Source organism: Miniopterus schreibersii, assembly GCF_964146895.1.
Source record: "Miniopterus schreibersii genome assembly, chromosome: 9".
NCBI classification, from domain to species: Eukaryota; Metazoa; Chordata; class Mammalia; order Chiroptera; family Miniopteridae; genus Miniopterus; species Miniopterus schreibersii.
This window is the reverse complement of record NC_138118.1, coordinates 6,855,096-6,872,243: the sequence shown is the minus strand read 5'-3', so window position 1 is coordinate 6,872,243 and position 17,148 is coordinate 6,855,096. Positions and strand designations below refer to the sequence as shown.

General features: G+C 56.0%; 1 protein-coding gene across 2 annotated transcripts; it reads left to right on the top strand.

Moving 5' to 3' along the window:
• Window positions 1–2,442: 2,442 nt before the first annotated feature.
• On the top strand, window positions 2,443–17,146 carry EPHB6 (EPH receptor B6). 2 transcript variants are annotated; one of them, XM_081146410.1, is made up of 17 exons: window positions 2,443–2,962; window positions 10,008–10,210; window positions 10,493–10,557; window positions 10,811–11,564; window positions 12,261–12,416; window positions 12,738–13,088; window positions 13,193–13,317; window positions 13,504–13,666; window positions 13,869–13,983; window positions 14,201–14,253; window positions 14,446–14,565; window positions 14,679–14,926; window positions 15,165–15,338; window positions 15,838–15,987; window positions 16,250–16,443; window positions 16,567–16,722; window positions 16,828–17,146. In XM_081146410.1, exons 2-17 carry the CDS (start codon window positions 10,111–10,113, stop codon window positions 16,934–16,936), a joined length of 3,033 nt encoding a protein of 1,010 aa, XP_081002536.1. In that variant the 5' UTR covers window positions 2,443–2,962; window positions 10,008–10,110; the 3' UTR covers window positions 16,937–17,146. The 2 variants fall into 2 exon arrangements, with proteins under 2 accessions (XP_081002536.1, XP_081002537.1); XM_081146411.1 differs by lacking the exon at window positions 2,443–2,962 and having other exon boundaries at window positions 10,014–10,210; window positions 15,168–15,338; window positions 16,828–17,145.
• The last annotated feature ends 2 nt before the right edge of the window (window positions 17,147–17,148 follow it).

Below are 17,148 nucleotides of genomic sequence, written 5' to 3'. Positions count from 1 at the left end.
ACCCTCTAGAAGTTCCTAAACAGGAAAAGAAAAGAAAAGTTCAGTTGTATAAATGGGCATCTGACATTTTTATTGGACAAAATGCTTGGGGACCAGACTCCAGCTTTTGGGAAGGAAGACCTCACCTGGAGGCCACAGGGCTTCGGGCCAGTTCAGGTACGGGCCTGAACCCCTGCGAGGCTGTACACCTGGAGATGTAATTAACAATCAGGAATAAGAGATCTGGGGCTCAGCAAATTCCTTTATTGCCTTTTACTAGAATTCTTATCACTGAAATGACTTATAAAGTTCCTTGTTTACAGGAACATCAGCTTACATTAGCCATTCTAAAGGGAAATAAGGAGGGAGACGATTGTACACCCTTGGGGAGTGATAGATGCTGAAAAGGGAAAAGCCCAAGGCGGCAAAAACGGAAAAAAGCAGAACCAATCAGAGCCATCCCAAACCACCTGGAGTTTTTTTAATCAGGAGCTTCTTTTGGGCTCCAAATTGACATTATAGATGGTTGCGTCCCAAGACACTGAATTCTGTAAGCCACGAACTTTAAGTCCTGCCCATCAGCACAGAACAAGTTTCAACACTATGATCTTTTACTCACGTATTCTAAACACCTCTAACTACCTAATGCGCGCCAGGCAACGAACAAATTGTAGCAAAGATTTATGTTCAGCTTGAAAAAGGAATTCATTACTTTGCTTTTTAATAGCTGCAGATAGCAGCATAACTTAACAATGCATTCTGTGTTATCCACCTACCTTTCAAATGCACTTTGATAACACATAGGAAATTAGGATACAGGGCCAATTATCATCGCAAATTTAAACCTCTCTGCCTCGAGAGTACAATGGATCCTTCTTTGAAAACTGGATGCCTCTCAAATTTTATCAACCAAAGAAAAATAACTAATTACATAAGCCTTGGACAACAAAACCTTAATTTCATGTTATAGGCACCTAGTGGGCAGTGTAAACAACCAGACACATCAGACCGTGGAAAGCAACAGAGATATTTTTGTTATCGTATCAGTTCATGATGTGTTGCAAACTACTACTGGAATGTCTAGGTTTTATAAAGTAACGTCTATGTTTTGGTTTGGCCAATACTTTTAAACAATTTAATCCTATGCTTTTAAAAAAAAAAGAGTTTCCAATATACCCGTAGCTTTCTGTCCATCAGTCACATTGTTAACACATCAAGGATCATGAGTTAGGTAACACCACATCTAATGTAAATTCACATTTCACAAAAGTCTGTCAGGGCCTGGGAGGTAACCGATTGGGAAATGAAGTCAATTCTCTGGCACTGAGGCCCAGAACAAAGGGGAGAAACGAGGTGTCCTTAGACTCACCAGTGAGAGTGGACCTAGTGAGGTTCAGGCGCAGAATTAGGCTTATTAATTAACTCCAGGTGCTCCTGTTCCTCCGCCGGCCCGCCCTGCCCTCCCTCGCTCAGCCAATTCATTAAAGCCCGTTGGTTTCTCCCAGGCGCCTCCTGACGACTCTCATTGTTCTGTGCATGGGGCTCGTGGGCTCCCGGAGCCCGCTCACAATTTCCCTCGGTTTCCGACGGCTCCTTAAGTACCAGTTTGGATCAGCCCATTTGCGGCTAGTGCTTCAATAAACGTAACTGCGTCTTGACTAAATGAAGGACTTTGGGGGGTAAGATGGGACAGGATGACTGGGGGGGGGGAGGGGGAGGTAGAGCGAATCACACCGGGTGCCTGTGTTCCCCGAAAGAACCAGCAGGTGGTAGCAACGCCTCGCCCGAGGCCCCGGCTCAGCGCTTTGATCGCGAACAAAAGACCCCCGATCCTACCCCGGGTTCGAGCAGAGGCGGGTGGGGGGAAGGGGGGGACGGAAACGCCTCTCCTCGCGGCGTCCCCTGCGTTCCTCACCCCTCCCTTCCAGGAACCCGCTGAGTCCCTTCCACAGCCTCTCCGCGCGGCGGGGGAGGTTCTCTCGAGGGCGCGGGCGAGGGAGGCGGCACCCAGGGGCGCAGCGACTTGCCCGGGCCGGGCAGGGCCAGGCACCGACCTCAGGACATCCCCTAAGACCCAGGGGAGGGGAGAGTCAGAAGCCCCAACGATGACAAAGATCCAGGGTCACGAGCAGGGAGATGGGTTTAAAGGCTAGATCGGCGACGCTTTCATACCCGCGCGCCCCCTCCCTGGCCGCCTAGGCGCCCCCGTACCCTCTGAGGTTTGTTTTTCCCTCCACCCACTGCTTTTCCTTCGCTTTTCTCAGCTCACGCCCACCTGAGTTCAAACCTGAGTAGGGACCAAAACAGAGGGTTTAGTTCCTAGAGTTGAAGCAGAAAAGCAGGGGCGGGGAGGGGAGGGGAGGGGAGAGGGCGCGCGTCCGGCCCCGCTGCAGCCCCGCGCGCTCCGCCGGGCAGCGCTTGCCCCTCTCTCCCGGGGCCAGGGGCCGCGCCGGTCCCGGGGGTTTAAGCGCATCTCCGGGGACCGCCGCCTGCGCCAGCCCCTCGCGCGTGCCGCCCTCCGCGCCCACGTCCCTCCGCCCCGCGCCGCCACGCGCTCTCCCCGCGCGCTCGCCGCCCGGGCCGAGGGCGGGCTCGGCGCCCCGGAAGAGGGGAAGGAGGCGGCCGCAGGGGCCGGAGGGGGGCGGGCCGGGCCGGCTGCGGGGGACGCGCAGGGGCGGGCCGGGCTGCGCTCGCGCCCGCCGCGTCTCGGGAGCAGAGCCGCGGGCGGCGGGACCCGCGACCCAGCGCGGCGACGGCGAGCGCGAGCGGGCCCCGCACCAACCCGGCGCCCCGCCCCCAGGGCAGCAGCCCGGGCCCGCCAGTCGCCGCCTCCCGGCCGCCCTGAGCCCCAGAGACGCGTTGCGCCGGGGGGACCCGGGCAGTGGAGAGCGAGGGACCCCGCACCCGAGCGCGGACGCCGGCGGCGCGGGGCGAGCGCCGGGCCTCGGGGGCGCAGACCTGCGGAGCCTGCTGCCGGCGGAAGGTGAGCCCCGGGGTCGCAGGCGGTGGTGGGGGTTGGGGGGTTGTTGGGGGGTCGGTGTGCCTGAGGACAGAGGAATTAAGGTTTGCAAAAGTTGAGGGTCCCTCCAGCCAAGGCCTCTGCAGATCCTCGGGAGTCTCCGGGGGGTGCCGAGTACCCCTCCCTAGGGAGAACCGGGTTGGCGAGGGGGTGGGGAACTGATGCAGCCTCGTTGACACCCCCATTGCCCTAGCTACTGCCGCGACCCCCGCTGTTTGCAGACACTCCTCGGGCTCTGACATGGGGGTCCTGCTCTGGGGGTCCTCGCGGAGCCGGGCTCCCAGCCTTCTGCAGAGGGTTGCCCACCGCTCCGGTGGCTCCTCTCCAATCCCGGCGGAGCTGGGAGGAGCAAGGAGGTTAATCCCACACCTGCCCGGCTCCCCACGGCTCTCCCGCTCCCCACCCCATCTCCGCAGGTAGCCTGGCGGTGGCGGGAAGCCTTGGTTCCTGCTCCCCAGACAAAACCTCAAGTTGCCCCAAAGTCTCCTGCCCTGCCCCTCCCCCTCCCCCTCCCCGGCTGTCTGGGAGCTTGGCCCCGCCGGCCGCCACCCACCAGTCTTGGCCGTCTGGTACCCTCTCCCCTCCCACCCCCGGGGGAGCTGGCGTGGGCCCAGCGCAGCCGATGTTGTAATGTCCCTGGCACTGCCCCTGGAGAGAAGCGGCTGGGCCTGTTCCCAATCAGTTAACCTGGGCCAGGCCCTGCACCGCCAGGGGCATTGACTCTGGCTCTGGAAGGGGAGACGCTGGTTCAGTGGGAAAGGGGCTGTGGGACTGTGGGCACTGCCGGGAAACTGTCCAAGCAGTGGGACACTAGGGGACTGAGACACGCGGAGAGCTGTGGAGAGGGACCACTTGGCTCCTTCAGGGCAAAGGACCTTGTTTGTCCCAGGAAGGCCAGGGTGGGGACACCTCTGTACCTACCTAGAGGCCTAGGGAGGAGGACTCCTTTGGGGTCCATCGGTTCATTTAGGGTGCAAGAAGATGGCGGGCAATGATGGCTGTGTCACCAGGATGCTGGGGCGCAACAGGCAGCCATGGGCTAAGCATGGGAAGGGCAGGACCATCTCTCCTCTGGGGCAGCTGCTCTCTCTCCCAGCCCATCACCCCCATCACCATCTCCTGTTCACACTGCACTCCCCACTAGGTGGAAGGAGGGGGGATGGAGTTGGGGGAAAGGGGGTTGGCCCCCCCTGGTTTCCCTTTCTCTACTTCCCTGCTTACCCCCCTCTCCCAGCCCAGGGGTTTCTGCAGAAGCAACTCGTGGGGCAGAGGGCAGTTCACAGGCAGACTCGGGGTGGAGTAGGGCGCATGGGCGTCTGAGGGCCGCTCCGGGTCTGCACTGATGGGCGTGTTCACACTCACACACCTCCCAGCACCTCCATCCACACCCATCTCGCTCATACACTCTCCCTTACACAACCTCACACTCGCTCTTGCAGGCACTGGTCCTGGCACTCATGGGCTTTCTCCCAGTTTCCACTTACTCATCCCTTGGGCACGTGTGCCGCCTGCCCCAGCACCCTCCCTGTGCTCCTTCCCAGAGTCAGGGCACAGCCTGGTTCTAAATGGCTGTCTGGCTAAACCCAGACACTGCCTGCATCTTAAGAGCCTCCCCCAGCTCCACAGTGGGAGGCACATTCGTCAGCATCTTCATGCTCTAGGGGACATTCTCAGGGCTGGAGGCCTTAAGGGACACAGGACTGTCCTCTGCTAGGTAATCCACAGATTGGCTCCCCAGCCAGGGCGGAGGGGCTGAAGCGCCGGAGGACAGCCACCTCCTCACTGTCTGCTCTGGGTGCTGCCTTAAAGGCCAGTGGCATCCCTTACAAGGCAGGAGGCCGGGGCTCGAAGACAGGGTGACTGAGACCAGGTCCAAGGTGGAGATTAAAGGGGAGCGGCTGAAGCATTAAGCTGAACAAGGATTATACTGGAATTTCCTGGGCGTTTAAATAGCTGCGGAACAGGACGGAGGGCAGGGCCTGTGTGCCGACCCCTCCCACGCTGACCCTGTGGCTCACAAGTGTGAGGACCAGCTCAGCAACCACCCCAGACCTAAAACCATTGACCCCTGTGCCCTTGGGACCTCCACTCGGCCCCGAGGGCCCCTGCAGCCTGCCTTGCCTCACTGCATGCTCCTGTCTGAGCCCTGCTTACCCTGATGCCCCTCCTGTGTGTTCCGAGTGCCCGGTCCCCTCTGGTCCCCTCTTTCCTTTTGAAGTCACAGTTCTGATGTCCTGTAAGAGAAGTGTGATGTTATCAGTGGGACAATGTGAACTTCTTGGGAGAGAAGCTTAAGGAAAATCCAGGGATAAAAGTTCATTGCTTTTCTTGTTGACATTCGTTTGCTCATTCATTCCCAGCTCCTCCTGCCTCTCTCTCTCTCTGCTTTCTTCTTCTAGATGAAATTTTCTAGATATTTTGAAACCTACAGTGGGGGAAAAAGAGGGAAGATAAAATATAAATATATACTATACTAGTCTAGGTTTTATAAATATTTCCCCTTTTTGTTTATGAGATTTTTTAAATTATGAAAAGAAGATATGCTCACTGTAATAAGAAAATCAATTCAAATATTGTAAGACAACGTTAATACCCCTCCCCCTATAATGCAATACGCCTACAATAACCAGTTTTAATGGCTTGATATATATCTTCTGCCATATCTTCTTCCAAACTTATTTGGCTTATATTATTTAATTTTTAGAAACCTGCTTTGTGGATTGAGGTGCATGAACTCTACCAAGTCAGCTTGGTTTATTCATAAAATTATCATATTTAGCACATTGATTTGAGCACAGTTAACTTTTAAAATTCGTACAGACATATTCCTGTTTAAATCGTGCATTTTTATAGATAACTGAAACCATAAGCTATGATTTAGAAGCTAAGATTCTACACGTCTTTAATCTTTGCCAGTTTCTAAAACAAAATACAATCCTGATGCCTAAGACACTGTCATATTTTGGCAAACCTAAGACGTGTAATGGGCTTGTGGGTGTTGTAGAGTCTCTACGGTATGGAAAAGGTATGAGGTGATATAGCCAGAAGAGGAGCTGAGGGAAAAACAAAACAAAACAAAACACCCAGACAGTCACAGAATGTAATATTTGTCTCAGGAAACTGTGGCTGACCAGTCTCATTCTCTGAGCTATCATTTTATAGCTACATTTCTGCCGCGTCTGGTGTTCGATGTTTCCAAAAGCATGTACACACCTGACATTTGAAAGTTTTCCTGATTGGGATAAGTTTTCTGCTCTTTCATGGGTGAGAGGATTTCTAAACACTGGCCAATTCCTTTCCTAGTTGGCAAAGATAGAGAAGCCTTGAGCAGGCCTCAGAAAGCCCAGAAAGATGTCCTCAGGTCCTGAGTCCCGCTCGCTTAGCCCTGCGTCCAGGCCTGTGCGCGGAGCCGCCTTGCTCTTGTCACTTACATTTCTGCCTTTGAAACTTGTCTCAAAAGAATCCACAGTGGGAGGAATTCGCAGACAGCAGTTTCTTTCATATCTTGATAAAGTTTCTTCTTTCCATATTTTTATTTTAGCCATAGAGATGCTCTCCGGTTCCTTTTATCTATTAAAAAGGAAAAGACTCGAGTTTATCTGGTTCCTTTGATGAGCCAGAACTGACCTAACAGCCTAGTCTCCCTCAGCCACAATTTTTTTTTTTTTTTTCCTTTCCTGAAGAAACCTGTTTATAACCCTCAGTCTCCTGGATCCGAATCTAAAAGATGTCTTCATCAGATTAGCCGAAGTACACTTCTGGGTACTTGGTCATCTTCAACCATTTCTTTTTAATGGATATCTTTGTTCTTAGTAAAATTATTAAAAAATTACGGATGTGGCAATCCATTTTATTTTTTTCTTTCTGATCCCTCTTGAGGACAGAAGCTGAGTGTCTTTAACATGCCTCATAATTGCTTTTGCTCTTTTCTGGAATTTCTGGAGAGGGGCCAGCTTCATGTTGTCATTAAGATGCCAGCGAAAGCGATGCACGCACGCACGCCCTGCTGCTGCGGCCACAACCACCGCGTTATTTGTGCTGCGGGTCATCAAAGCAGATGCTTGGCCGTTCCTCACCTTCAGGAATGTTCCACGTTGCACGGCTGATATTCTCCGCGTTGCATGTTTTCTCTCGTGTTTTGCCGCCCTTCCAAAAAATAAAATAATCATGGAGATGTATCTGAAGTGTTTTCTTATCCCATCTCCATGATTATTTGTCTAGTTTATCAGCCTAGGAAGACACAGTGCTTCTAGTTTCTTCTTTGTACAGACTCCAGGCTCCATCCATGCTCTGACTGAAAGAGGCTATTTTAAAGACTTATCTGCGGGAAAATGGGTAACAGCCTTCATTGTTTGGAGACAGTTTGCGGGCATTTTCAGTTCTTGGAAAGACTGTTTGTTCCGAAAGACTCTGGTCTGGGCAGAATCGGGTTGGTTCTGGTGAGTCAGGCACGTCTCCGAGTTGAGCCGTGGGAAGTTTGGGGGTGCACCTTCCACATGAGCTAGTTCAGGATAGTTATTAAACAGCCCTTGGTGATGGGGCCCTGCTCTCCACTTCGCTATCTCTCTGTTCTTCTGAGAGGCGTGCATTTAATCCGCACATGATTCTAGTAGCATTTGTGACAGTATTGGCAAAGAACCTTTGTTTCTTCGGAATAATATGCCCAATGGAAATGTTTCTCCCCCCCTCCGGCTTCACTGAGATACAATTGACATATAACATCATGGAAGTTTAAGGTGTGCAATGTGATGATTTGAAAATGCTTCCATGTGCCCTGCGTTGAAGTCTGTTTCACATGTAGGTTCCAGAAGCATGAAAGGTAAATGTCAGTGCTGGTTGTCAGGTGCCCCCCACACATCAGCTCATACAGATGTAGAAACGGTGTCTTTTCACAGTAACCACGTGCAGGTAACACCGAAGGCTTCATCTTACTCTATAGCCAGCATTACCAGGAAAAATTAGAGTAATAGAAATCACATCATGATTTTCATATTTATCACAGTTGGGCGCTGTTTGATTAGAGCATCATTGTGAAATGTGTCGTTTTCGACAGCACTGTGGGTCCCAGGGCCACAGATATCCAGGAGGACACGTGTTCCAACTTTCTTTTCTTTTTTTTTTTACTCTCAGTCCTGTGCCTTTTGAGCAACATGACTGTTTTCTTCTCAACAGAAATAAATGTGGTCTGCTGTTCTTGTCCATCCAACTCATGGACTTTTGAGACTCAGCCACAAGGAGAGAGAGAGGTCATCACTAATCTCTAGAGCAAGGAGCGGAGGAAATTCTGAGCCTGTTTGTTGTCACCGTGACCCTGGAGGCAACCATGCCTCCCGGTCATGTGCTCGTGGGCTGCAGTGCATGCCTCTGAGGCTCAGGGGCATTTTATATAAAAGGGTAGCTTATTATGTAGTCAGTCATTTCGAGGGCATGCCCACTAATTTGATTCACTTTACCAAACAGCTATTATCTACAGATTTAAAGGAATAGATTTTTAATAAATGATTTATTGAAAAGCTAATACATATATACAAGATTTTTTAAATACAAAAAATAAAAGGAACACAGTGAACATAAGTCTCCCTTGCACCAGCTCCCATCCTATCCCTCCAGCTTTCTTCCCAGGCTTTGTCTACTCATTGTAATGGCCCACACTTGGATGTGGACATGGATATGGACATCCTTAAATTCCCACTTGAGAGCGTGCTTTATATTGTTCTGCACTGGACTTTCACTTGGAAATTATTTTCCTAGCAGTACCTAAACAGTAGCCCTTACTCCTTTTGAAGGTTGTGCCATAGTTTTAAAATTTTTTCAATTACAGTTGACATACAATATCATATTAGTTCCAGGTGTACAACATAGTAATTAGGCATTTATATACCTTATGAAGTGATCTCCTTGATTAGCTTAGTGCCCACCTGGCACCGCACATAGTTATTACAATACTATTGACTGTATTCCCAATGCTGTACTTTACATGCCCATAAACCATCTTCCTAATGATGTAAGTTACTTTACAGTCTTTTCCTTTACAAACAGTTCTGCAATAAATATCCTTGTTGGAACATCTGTGCAAATGATCCAAGTGTATGGTACCTGAAGGACAAGTTCTTAGCAGGGAAGCGGCTCGGTAGACATCACAGTGGCCCTTCCAAGAGACCGCTCTAATGTGAACTCGTGAGCGCAGTGACCATCACAGAGCCCGTTTTCCATGCCTTCTCCAACCCACTGCATTATTAATCTCCCAGGACAAAATGGCATGTCCCTGTGGTTTCAACACGCCTTCCTTTCATTGTGAGCAAACTAGAAGCATCTTTGCATCTATTTAAGGCATGCATTTATTTTTCTGGAAGCCGTAGAGGAAATGTGCCCCTTGTGGAGAGAGGACCTCGGTTCATGAAATGCCTGTGTATGCCAGTCCTCCATGGCTCTCTTTCTCCTGTACGCTGACTCATTTCTCAGACAGCCTTCACCCCTTGGTCTCTGCGCATCTGTCCTGGCACCCACCCTCCCAACATACCCCAGGGCTCTTCTTCAGTGGTCCCTCTCGCTTCACTGCCTCACTGAGATGCCTGGCATGTCCAACTCTGATGGGGTCAAAAGATGTGGGGGAGGGGAGATCATGTGTCCCCAGGGAAGGAGTAGCTTTTAACCCACTTGCTTTTAATGAGAAGAATCTCCCGACTCCCAGTACAGGGTAGCTGGAGGAAGGAGGAACAGAAGAGAGTAAATGAAGAGAAAACTGGAATAGCTCCTTCCAGAAGAGAAGGCTAAGATTGGCCCAGAACTAACTACTCTGTGCTCTGAGAGGGAGGATGGCCATGGGGGGGCGGGAGCCACCAGGCACGTGGCCCTCCAGGACAGTGGGTTTGGCACCTGCTTTCGTCCCACCGTCGGTGCTGAGACAGTTTGAGAGCTATAGGAGGAGACAGGGTCAGGTTTGGAGCCTGGGCCATAATGAAGCGGTGCAGTTACCTCCCCCGGCCTCTCTGGGCCTGTGTCTCCCTAGGAAACAAGCTCGACTGCAGACCCCAGTCTTGCAAAGCAGCAGCCCTCCCTGCCTGGGCGCAGGGTGGTGGCCAGGGCAATGGTGGGAGCCCTGAAGATGCCCCATGGCTGCTGAGGGTGCTGCACGGTCAGGGAGCAGAGTGGCGGGAATGGTGTGCAGTCTCTGGGTCCTGCTCCTGGTGTCCTCGGTTCTGGCTCTGGAAGGTAAGAGGGAGTGGGGACCTGAGAACCCCTGCCTGCCAGTGGACACCCAGCACAGTGGGAAATGGGAAAGATTTAGAGAAGGCAGAAGAGACTAGAGACATGGAGATGGGGAAAGGAGTGGGAGGGTTTCAGAGAAAGGCTCCTGAAGGTCAGCAGTGCTCCTGCTGCTAAGTTCCATGGAACAGGGGGGGAGATTCTGTTTTTCCTCCTGGAAATGGGGTGGGAGTTAGCAGTGCTGGTGGGAGCCTTGGCCACTGCTTGACCCTTCTTATCTCTGGGCAGAGATACTGCTGGACACCAGCGGAGAGACGTCTGAGATAGGCTGGCTCACCTACCCGCCAGGTGGGGTGAGTGTCAGTCCATTCTGAACCCATGGCCCCGCCCTCCCCCTGCTCCCCCAAGGGTGGGATTGGAGAAGGAGTCCCTGGGTAGGGACTATTGGAATAAGACTCTCTCTCCAGAGGGGCAGGGCTTCGGGATATCCTTTACCCTGCTGGCCATGTCATTAATTTTAAATCTCAGTGGAAGAGATATTCCCCCCCACCTTCCTGCACCCTCCAAGTCCTGAGCTGCTAACAACACCCATCTCCCTCCCTGCAGTGGGATGAAGTGAGCGTTCTGGATGACCAGCGACGCCTGACTCGGACCTTTGAGGCCTGCCATGTGGCAGGGGCCCCGCCAGGCACCGGGCAGGACAACTGGCTGCAGACACACTTTGTGGAGCGACTCGGGGCCCAGAGGGCACACATCCGACTCCACTTCTCTGTTCGGGCGTGCTCCAGCCTGGGTGTGGCTGGGGGCACCTGTCGGGAAACCTTCACGCTCTACTACCGCCAGGCGGAGGAGCCCGACGGCCCCGACAGTGTTTCCACCTGGCACCTCAAACGCTGGACCAAGGTGGACACGATTGCAGCGGACGAGAGCTTCCCCGCTGCCTCTGCCTGGGCAGTGGGGCCCCAGGGGCCTGGGCCGAGGGCCGGGCTTCAGCTGAACATCAAAGAGCGGAGCTTCGGCCCCCTGACCCAGCGTGGCTTCTACGTGGCCTTCCAGGACACCGGGGCCTGCCTGGCCCTCGTAGCCGTCAAGCTCTTCTACCATGCCTGCCCCTCCGTGCTCCGTGCCTTCGCCTCCTTCCCTGAGACCCAGGCTAGTGGGGCTGGGGGGGCCTCCCTGGTGGCAGCCATGGGCACCTGTGTGGCTCATGCAGAGCCAGAGGAGGATGGAAGTGGGGGCCAGGCGGGGGGCAGCCCCCCCAGGCTGCACTGCAATGGGGAGGGCAAGTGGATGGTCGCTGTCGGGGGCTGCCGCTGCCAACCTGGGTACCAGCCTACACGTGGAGACAAGGCCTGCCAAGGTGAGACCCTGGCTCCCACTTGCTCTTTCCACCTGCCCCAACCTTTGGGCTCCTTTCCTGAACACCCCCAAACGTCATTTTGTTCCCAAAAGGTCAGGAATAAGCTATTTGAGGGAAGGATTCCTGTTTATTTCCTAAAAGCACACAAATCCACTCTCATCCACTCATCTGACATTTCCAACACCTTCTGGAGACTCCCACGGCCGTTGTTGAGGCTGCTAGGGCTGCAGGCCTGAGAAGTGGTGGAGATCAGGAGATGAACTCCTGGGTCGTCTTGGGGTGGGGTCCTTTGTCCGCCTTCGCCCCGTGTGTGGGGCGGGCTCATCCCCGGGCCAGGTGGCAGGATGCAGGTGGAGGGCAGGGAGTCCCAGCTGGGGACTAAGGGAAGGGCTCTGCCGCAGGTGGAGGCTGCAGGAGGCCTCTGCAGAGGGAGGTTATGCAATCAGCCTACAGACACCTACCTCTGGAGCTTGGCCTGCCCATAACCCCCGCCCACCTCACTTTTTCCATCAGTGGAAATGCAATTCCACCCCAGCAAGTGGCAGAAGTAATCTCTGCCTGAGGGAGGGAAAGAGGGAGGTGAGGGCTGGGGTTCCATCTCTGGGGAGAAGGAGGAGCCAGCCTTGGGGGGGGGGGCTCTGGTGGGGGAGGGGGGATGCTGATGAGCTGAAGCCTCCACTCTCCTCTGCCCCTCAGCCTGCCCTGTGGGGTCCTACAAGGCCGTGCCCGGGAATGCCCCCTGCTCACCGTGCCCTGCCCGCAGCCACGCCTCCGAGCCTGCAGCCCCCATTTGCCCCTGCCTTGTGGGCTTCTTTCGGGCCAGTTCCGACCCCCCACAGGCCCCCTGCACTGGTGAGTCCCTCACCTGCCCCAGAGGTAGAAACAGGACTGGGAGTGGGGCGGGAAGGTGGGGACCCCCAGGGCGACCAGTAGGGCTGGTGCGCATTGGCGGTGACATCTCTTTTTCCTTTGTCCTTTGTGTCTTCCCCTACCTGCCCCACCTGTCTCTCTCTCTGACCTCGTCACCCCGGGCGGCCACCTGCCTCCCTCTGCGCGTGGGCGCCTCTGCTTTCTGGCCCCACCCTGTGCTGTCCCTGTCTGCCCCGGCCTCCTCCCTCTGTCACTCCTACCCCATCACTCCCTCTTTGTGGCCCTTCCCGCCCTGGTACCCAGGCCCTCCGTCGGCTCCCCGGGAGCTGTGGTTCGAGGTGCAAGGCTCAGCGCTCATGCTGCACTGGCGCCTCCCCCAGGAGCTTGGGGGGCGCGGGGACCTGCTCTTCAACGTCGTGTGCAAGGAGTGCGGGAGCCACCAGGGGCCTGGCAGCGGGGGCGCTTGTCACCGCTGTAGGGATGAAGTGCACTTTGACCCCCGCCAGAGGGGCCTGACTGAGAGCCGGGTGTTAGTCGGGGGTCTCCGGGCACACGTCCCCTACATCTTGGAGGTGCAGGCTGTCAACGGGGTTTCAGAGCTCAGCCCCGACCCTCCCCAGACTGCGTCCATTAATGTCAGCACCACCCACGCAGGTGAGCCTTTTCCTGTGCCTGAGGCCCTACCTCGCCTCCTTAGAACCCCTGCCCCACTCCCGCCTTCTGGTCCCCGGAGACCCACTACTGACCCCCCACCCCAGTTCCCTCCGCAGTCCCCGCGATGCACCAGGTGAGCAGGGCGTCCAACAGCATCACGGTGTCCTGGCCGCAGCCAGACCAGACCAACGGGAACATCCTGGACTATCAGCTGCGTTACTATGACCAGGTTGGAAGGGGGGCAGCCCAGCAGGGCTCCGGGAGCTTGCAGTGCCCCCCAGTGGGGCTAGAGGGGGGTGGCAGGGAGTGGTGCCCTGGAGCCCGGAGGAAGGTGGGAGGAGCCGAAGTCTTGGAGGCGGTTGCAGGGGGGAGGGTCTGGGACTAGCCACTAGGAATGAGTGACTGTCACCCCCAGGCAGAAGATGAATCCCACTCCTTCACCCTGACCAGCGAGACCAACACGGCCACCGTGACGCAGCTGAGCCCCGGCCACATCTACGGCTTCCAGGTTCGGGCACGGACCGCTGCAGGCCACGGCCCCTACGGGGGTAAAGTCTACTTCCAGACGCTGCCTCCAGGTGAGGGAGCCAGCATGGAGGCGGTGGCTCTGAGGGTGGTGAGGAGGGGCCCAGGGGCCCTGCAGGCAGGAGGCTGTGAGGAGCGCTGTGGCCAAGCGCCGACCTTTGGCTCTGGGTGGCTGGGTGGGTTCATGGTGGGCATGTTGCTGAAGGCACACCTGAGGCCTTGGCCACCTGTGACCCTGGGCGGCTGGCCCCTCAGGTGAGCCGTCGGCCCAGCTTCCGGAGAGACTTTCCTTGGTGATTGGGTCCATCCTGGGGGCTTTGGCCTTCCTCCTGCTGGCGGCCATCACCGTGCTGGCTGTGGTTTTCCACAGGTGAGCCCTTCCTCGTGTCCCCGCTCACCCTGCCTCACCCCCCAAGTCCTGGGGGCCCAAAGCCCGCTGCAGAGACCCTCATACCCGCCCTTTCCTGGGTCCATGCACAGGTGGGAAGGAGGGCCCTGGTCCACCCCAGTCTAGACGGCACCCTGTGCGGGGTGGAAGGGGAGGAGAGGGAGCGAGTGCCATTCCAGGCCTTTGGTTTGTCCCTTAGGAAACGACGTGGGACAGGCTACACGGAGCAGCTGCAGCAGTACAGCAGCCCAGGTGAGGGGTCTGGGGAAGTGGGGGTGCAGAGATGAAGAGCTGGGGGCTCAGGCCAGGAGCACACCAGGCAAGGCTGGCCCCCCTGAGGCTGAGGGGACCTCCTTGGCACTGTCTTCAGAAGTCAGAGGGCACGCCTGTGCGGTGTGGGGGGACCTTCACCACACCCTCATAACGCACCCCACATGCCTACAGGGCTTGGGGTGAAGTATTACATCGACCCATCCACATACGAAGACCCCTGCCAGGCCCTCCGAGAATTCGCCCGGGAGGTGGATCCTGCCTACATCAAGATCGAGGAGGTCATTGGGGCAGGTACTGCGGCAGCAGAGGGGGTGGGCCCGGCAGGATTCCTTCTAACTGGGCAGGACGCCGTGAGCCCCCCGTCATTCCTGGACCATCGCCCAATCTATCCCCCGTCCCCCCAGGCTCCTTCGGAGAAGTGCGCCGGGGCCGGCTGCAGCCCAGGGGCCGGCGGGAGCAGGCTGTGGCCATCCAGGCCCTGTGGACCGGAGGTGCCGAGAGCCTGCAGATGGCCTTTCTCGGCCAGGCCGCCGTGCTGGGCCAGTTCCAGCACCCCAACATCCTGCGGCTGGAGGGCGTGGTCACCAAAAGCCGGCCCCTCATGGTGCTGACCGAGCTCATGGAGCTGGGCCCCCTGGACAGCTTCCTCAGGGTCAGTTGGCCTGGGGGAAGGCGGGGAGGCATTGGGTCCGGGAGTGTGCGCGGTTCTAGACTGTTCCAGAGGCAGAGCCCTATACCTTTGCCCCCTCCTGCCCACCTCCGGGGGTCTTCAGCCTTCATTCCCGGGCCATTTTCTGATTCCCGAGCCCCCTCCCCTCCCCTGCTGACGTCTGCTGTGCGTGTGTTGGGGTTCCCCGCGCCGTTGCTGACCTCTGCCCCCTGCCCCTCAGCAGCGGGAGGGCCAGTTCAGCAGCCTGCAGCTGGTGGCCATGCAGCGGGGCGTGGCGGCCGCCATGCAGTACCTGGCCAGTCTCGCCTTCGTGCACCGAGCGCTCTCTGCCCGAAGCGTGCTGGTGAATAGCCACCTGGTATGCAAAGTGGCCCGGCTTGGCCACAGCCCTCAGGTGAGAGCACGGCCTGGCGGCTCTGCATTCTTTAGCGGGTGCTCGGGGATGAGCCAGGGCCTGGGGCAGGGACCTCGGCAGGCGGCATATCATTGTGTCTGGAGGGCTGGCGCTCACCTGTGCTTCACTCAGCATAGAAGCCTGGGCAAGGGGGCCATTCAAGGATTTCAGGACTCGAGGCCATTGGGAAAGGCGGGAGACCTCAGAGACCTAGAACCGCCTCCTGCCCTTCCCCTAATGATCACAGACTAGAGTCAGGGCCGCTGGGCACAAATCCTGAGCACTCTACCCTAAACTCTGTGGCTTTGCCCAAGTCCATGTCTCTTAATGCCTCAGCCTTTACAAAATGAGAATGTCATCTACCTGCAGGGTTCTCATGATGATTAAGAGAGATGCTTGATGTGAAACCTTTGACTCACATCTAAGCACAAAGTAGTTGCTCAATAAAGTGACTGTTGCTGTGATTATTGATACTGGTACTTTTAACCCTACCCCTCAGGGCCCAGGTTGTATGCTTCGCTGGGCAGCCCCAGAGGTCATTGCACATGGAAAACATACGACATCCAGTGACGTCTGGAGCTTTGGGATAGTGATGTGGGAAGTGATGAGTTATGGAGAACGGCCCTACTGGGACATGAGTGACCAGGAGGTGAGCTCTTGATCTAGAATTGCTGCCTCCCCACCCCCGATCCTTCTCACCCACCAGCCTCACAGACTCACACATTCTGAGATCTCCATTCTCTGATCCATTCCCTCCCTAAGATCTCGTGGCTTTTGCTTTCTGTATTTTTAAGTTCCTTCACCACTGCGATCTCATGTTCTGCCTGATCCCAACCCACCCCTTTACCTGACAATATACTCCTTCCCATGTGCAGCAGTTTCCCTCACCATATTCTTCCTCTAATCCCCAGGTGCTAAATGCAATACAGCAGGAATTCCGGCTGCCCCCACCTCCAGGCTGTCCTCCTGGACTACATCTGCTTATGCTGGACACTTGGCAGAAAGACCGTACCCAGCGTCCCCACTTTGACCAGCTGGTGGCTGCATTTGACAAGATGATTCGCAAGCCAGACACTCTGCAGGCCGGCGGGAGCTCTGGGGACAGGTCTGGAGCTTGGGACTGGAGCCTGGGAGAACCAGGGAGGGTCGATGCAAACCAAAAAGAAAACTGAGGAGCGGGGTCTAGGATGAAGAGGGGACTTTGACCTGCCTGCCCCTCCCCCCTCAGACCGTCACAGGCCCTTCTGAACCCTGTGGCCCTGGACTTTCCTTCTCTGGACTCACCTCAGGCCTGGCTCTCGGCCATCGGACTAGAGTGCTACCAGGACAGCTTCTCCAGGTGTGGCCTCTGCACCTTCAGTGATGTGGCTCAGCTCAGCCTGGAGTAAGCAGGGACAGGCGGGTGGGGGAGCCTCTGGGCCCTCAGCCAGGGTCAAGCCTGGAATCGTGGAGAAGCTGGCCCAGATTTGACCCACCCCTTCCCCACCAGAGACCTGCCTGCCCTGGGCGTCACCCTGGCTGGCCACCAAAAGAAGCTGCTACACAACATTCAGCTCCTGCAGCGGCACCTGCGGCAGCCAGGCTCCGTGGAGGTCTGAGGCCCGGGCGGGAAGCTGTGACTGATGATGCTTAGGACGTGGCCGGGACACAGGTCCAAGGAGGGACGTAGGAGACAGGAGCCAGTCTCCATCTTGGCCTCTTGCACCCGCACACTCAAGCCAACCCTCAGGATGCTCCCTTCCCTGCCCTGTGCCCCTTCCCACCCTCCCTCCCCACATTAAAGGGAAAGAAGGGATTTTGCAAGTTGGAG

Excerpts from the sequence above, each read along its gene's own strand:
- EPHB6 (XM_081146410.1), top strand. The coding sequence starts at position 10,111 with ATGGCTGCTGAGGGTGCTGCACGGTCAGGGAGCAGAGTGGCGGGAATG. Across the intron at positions 11,565-12,260 it reads TGGAGACAAGGCCTGCCAAG|CCTGCCCTGTGGGGTCCTAC; the intron begins GTGAGACCCTGG and ends TCTGCCCCTCAG. Across the intron at positions 14,927-15,164 it reads CCCTGGACAGCTTCCTCAGG|CAGCGGGAGGGCCAGTTCAG; the intron begins GTCAGTTGGCCT and ends CCTGCCCCTCAG.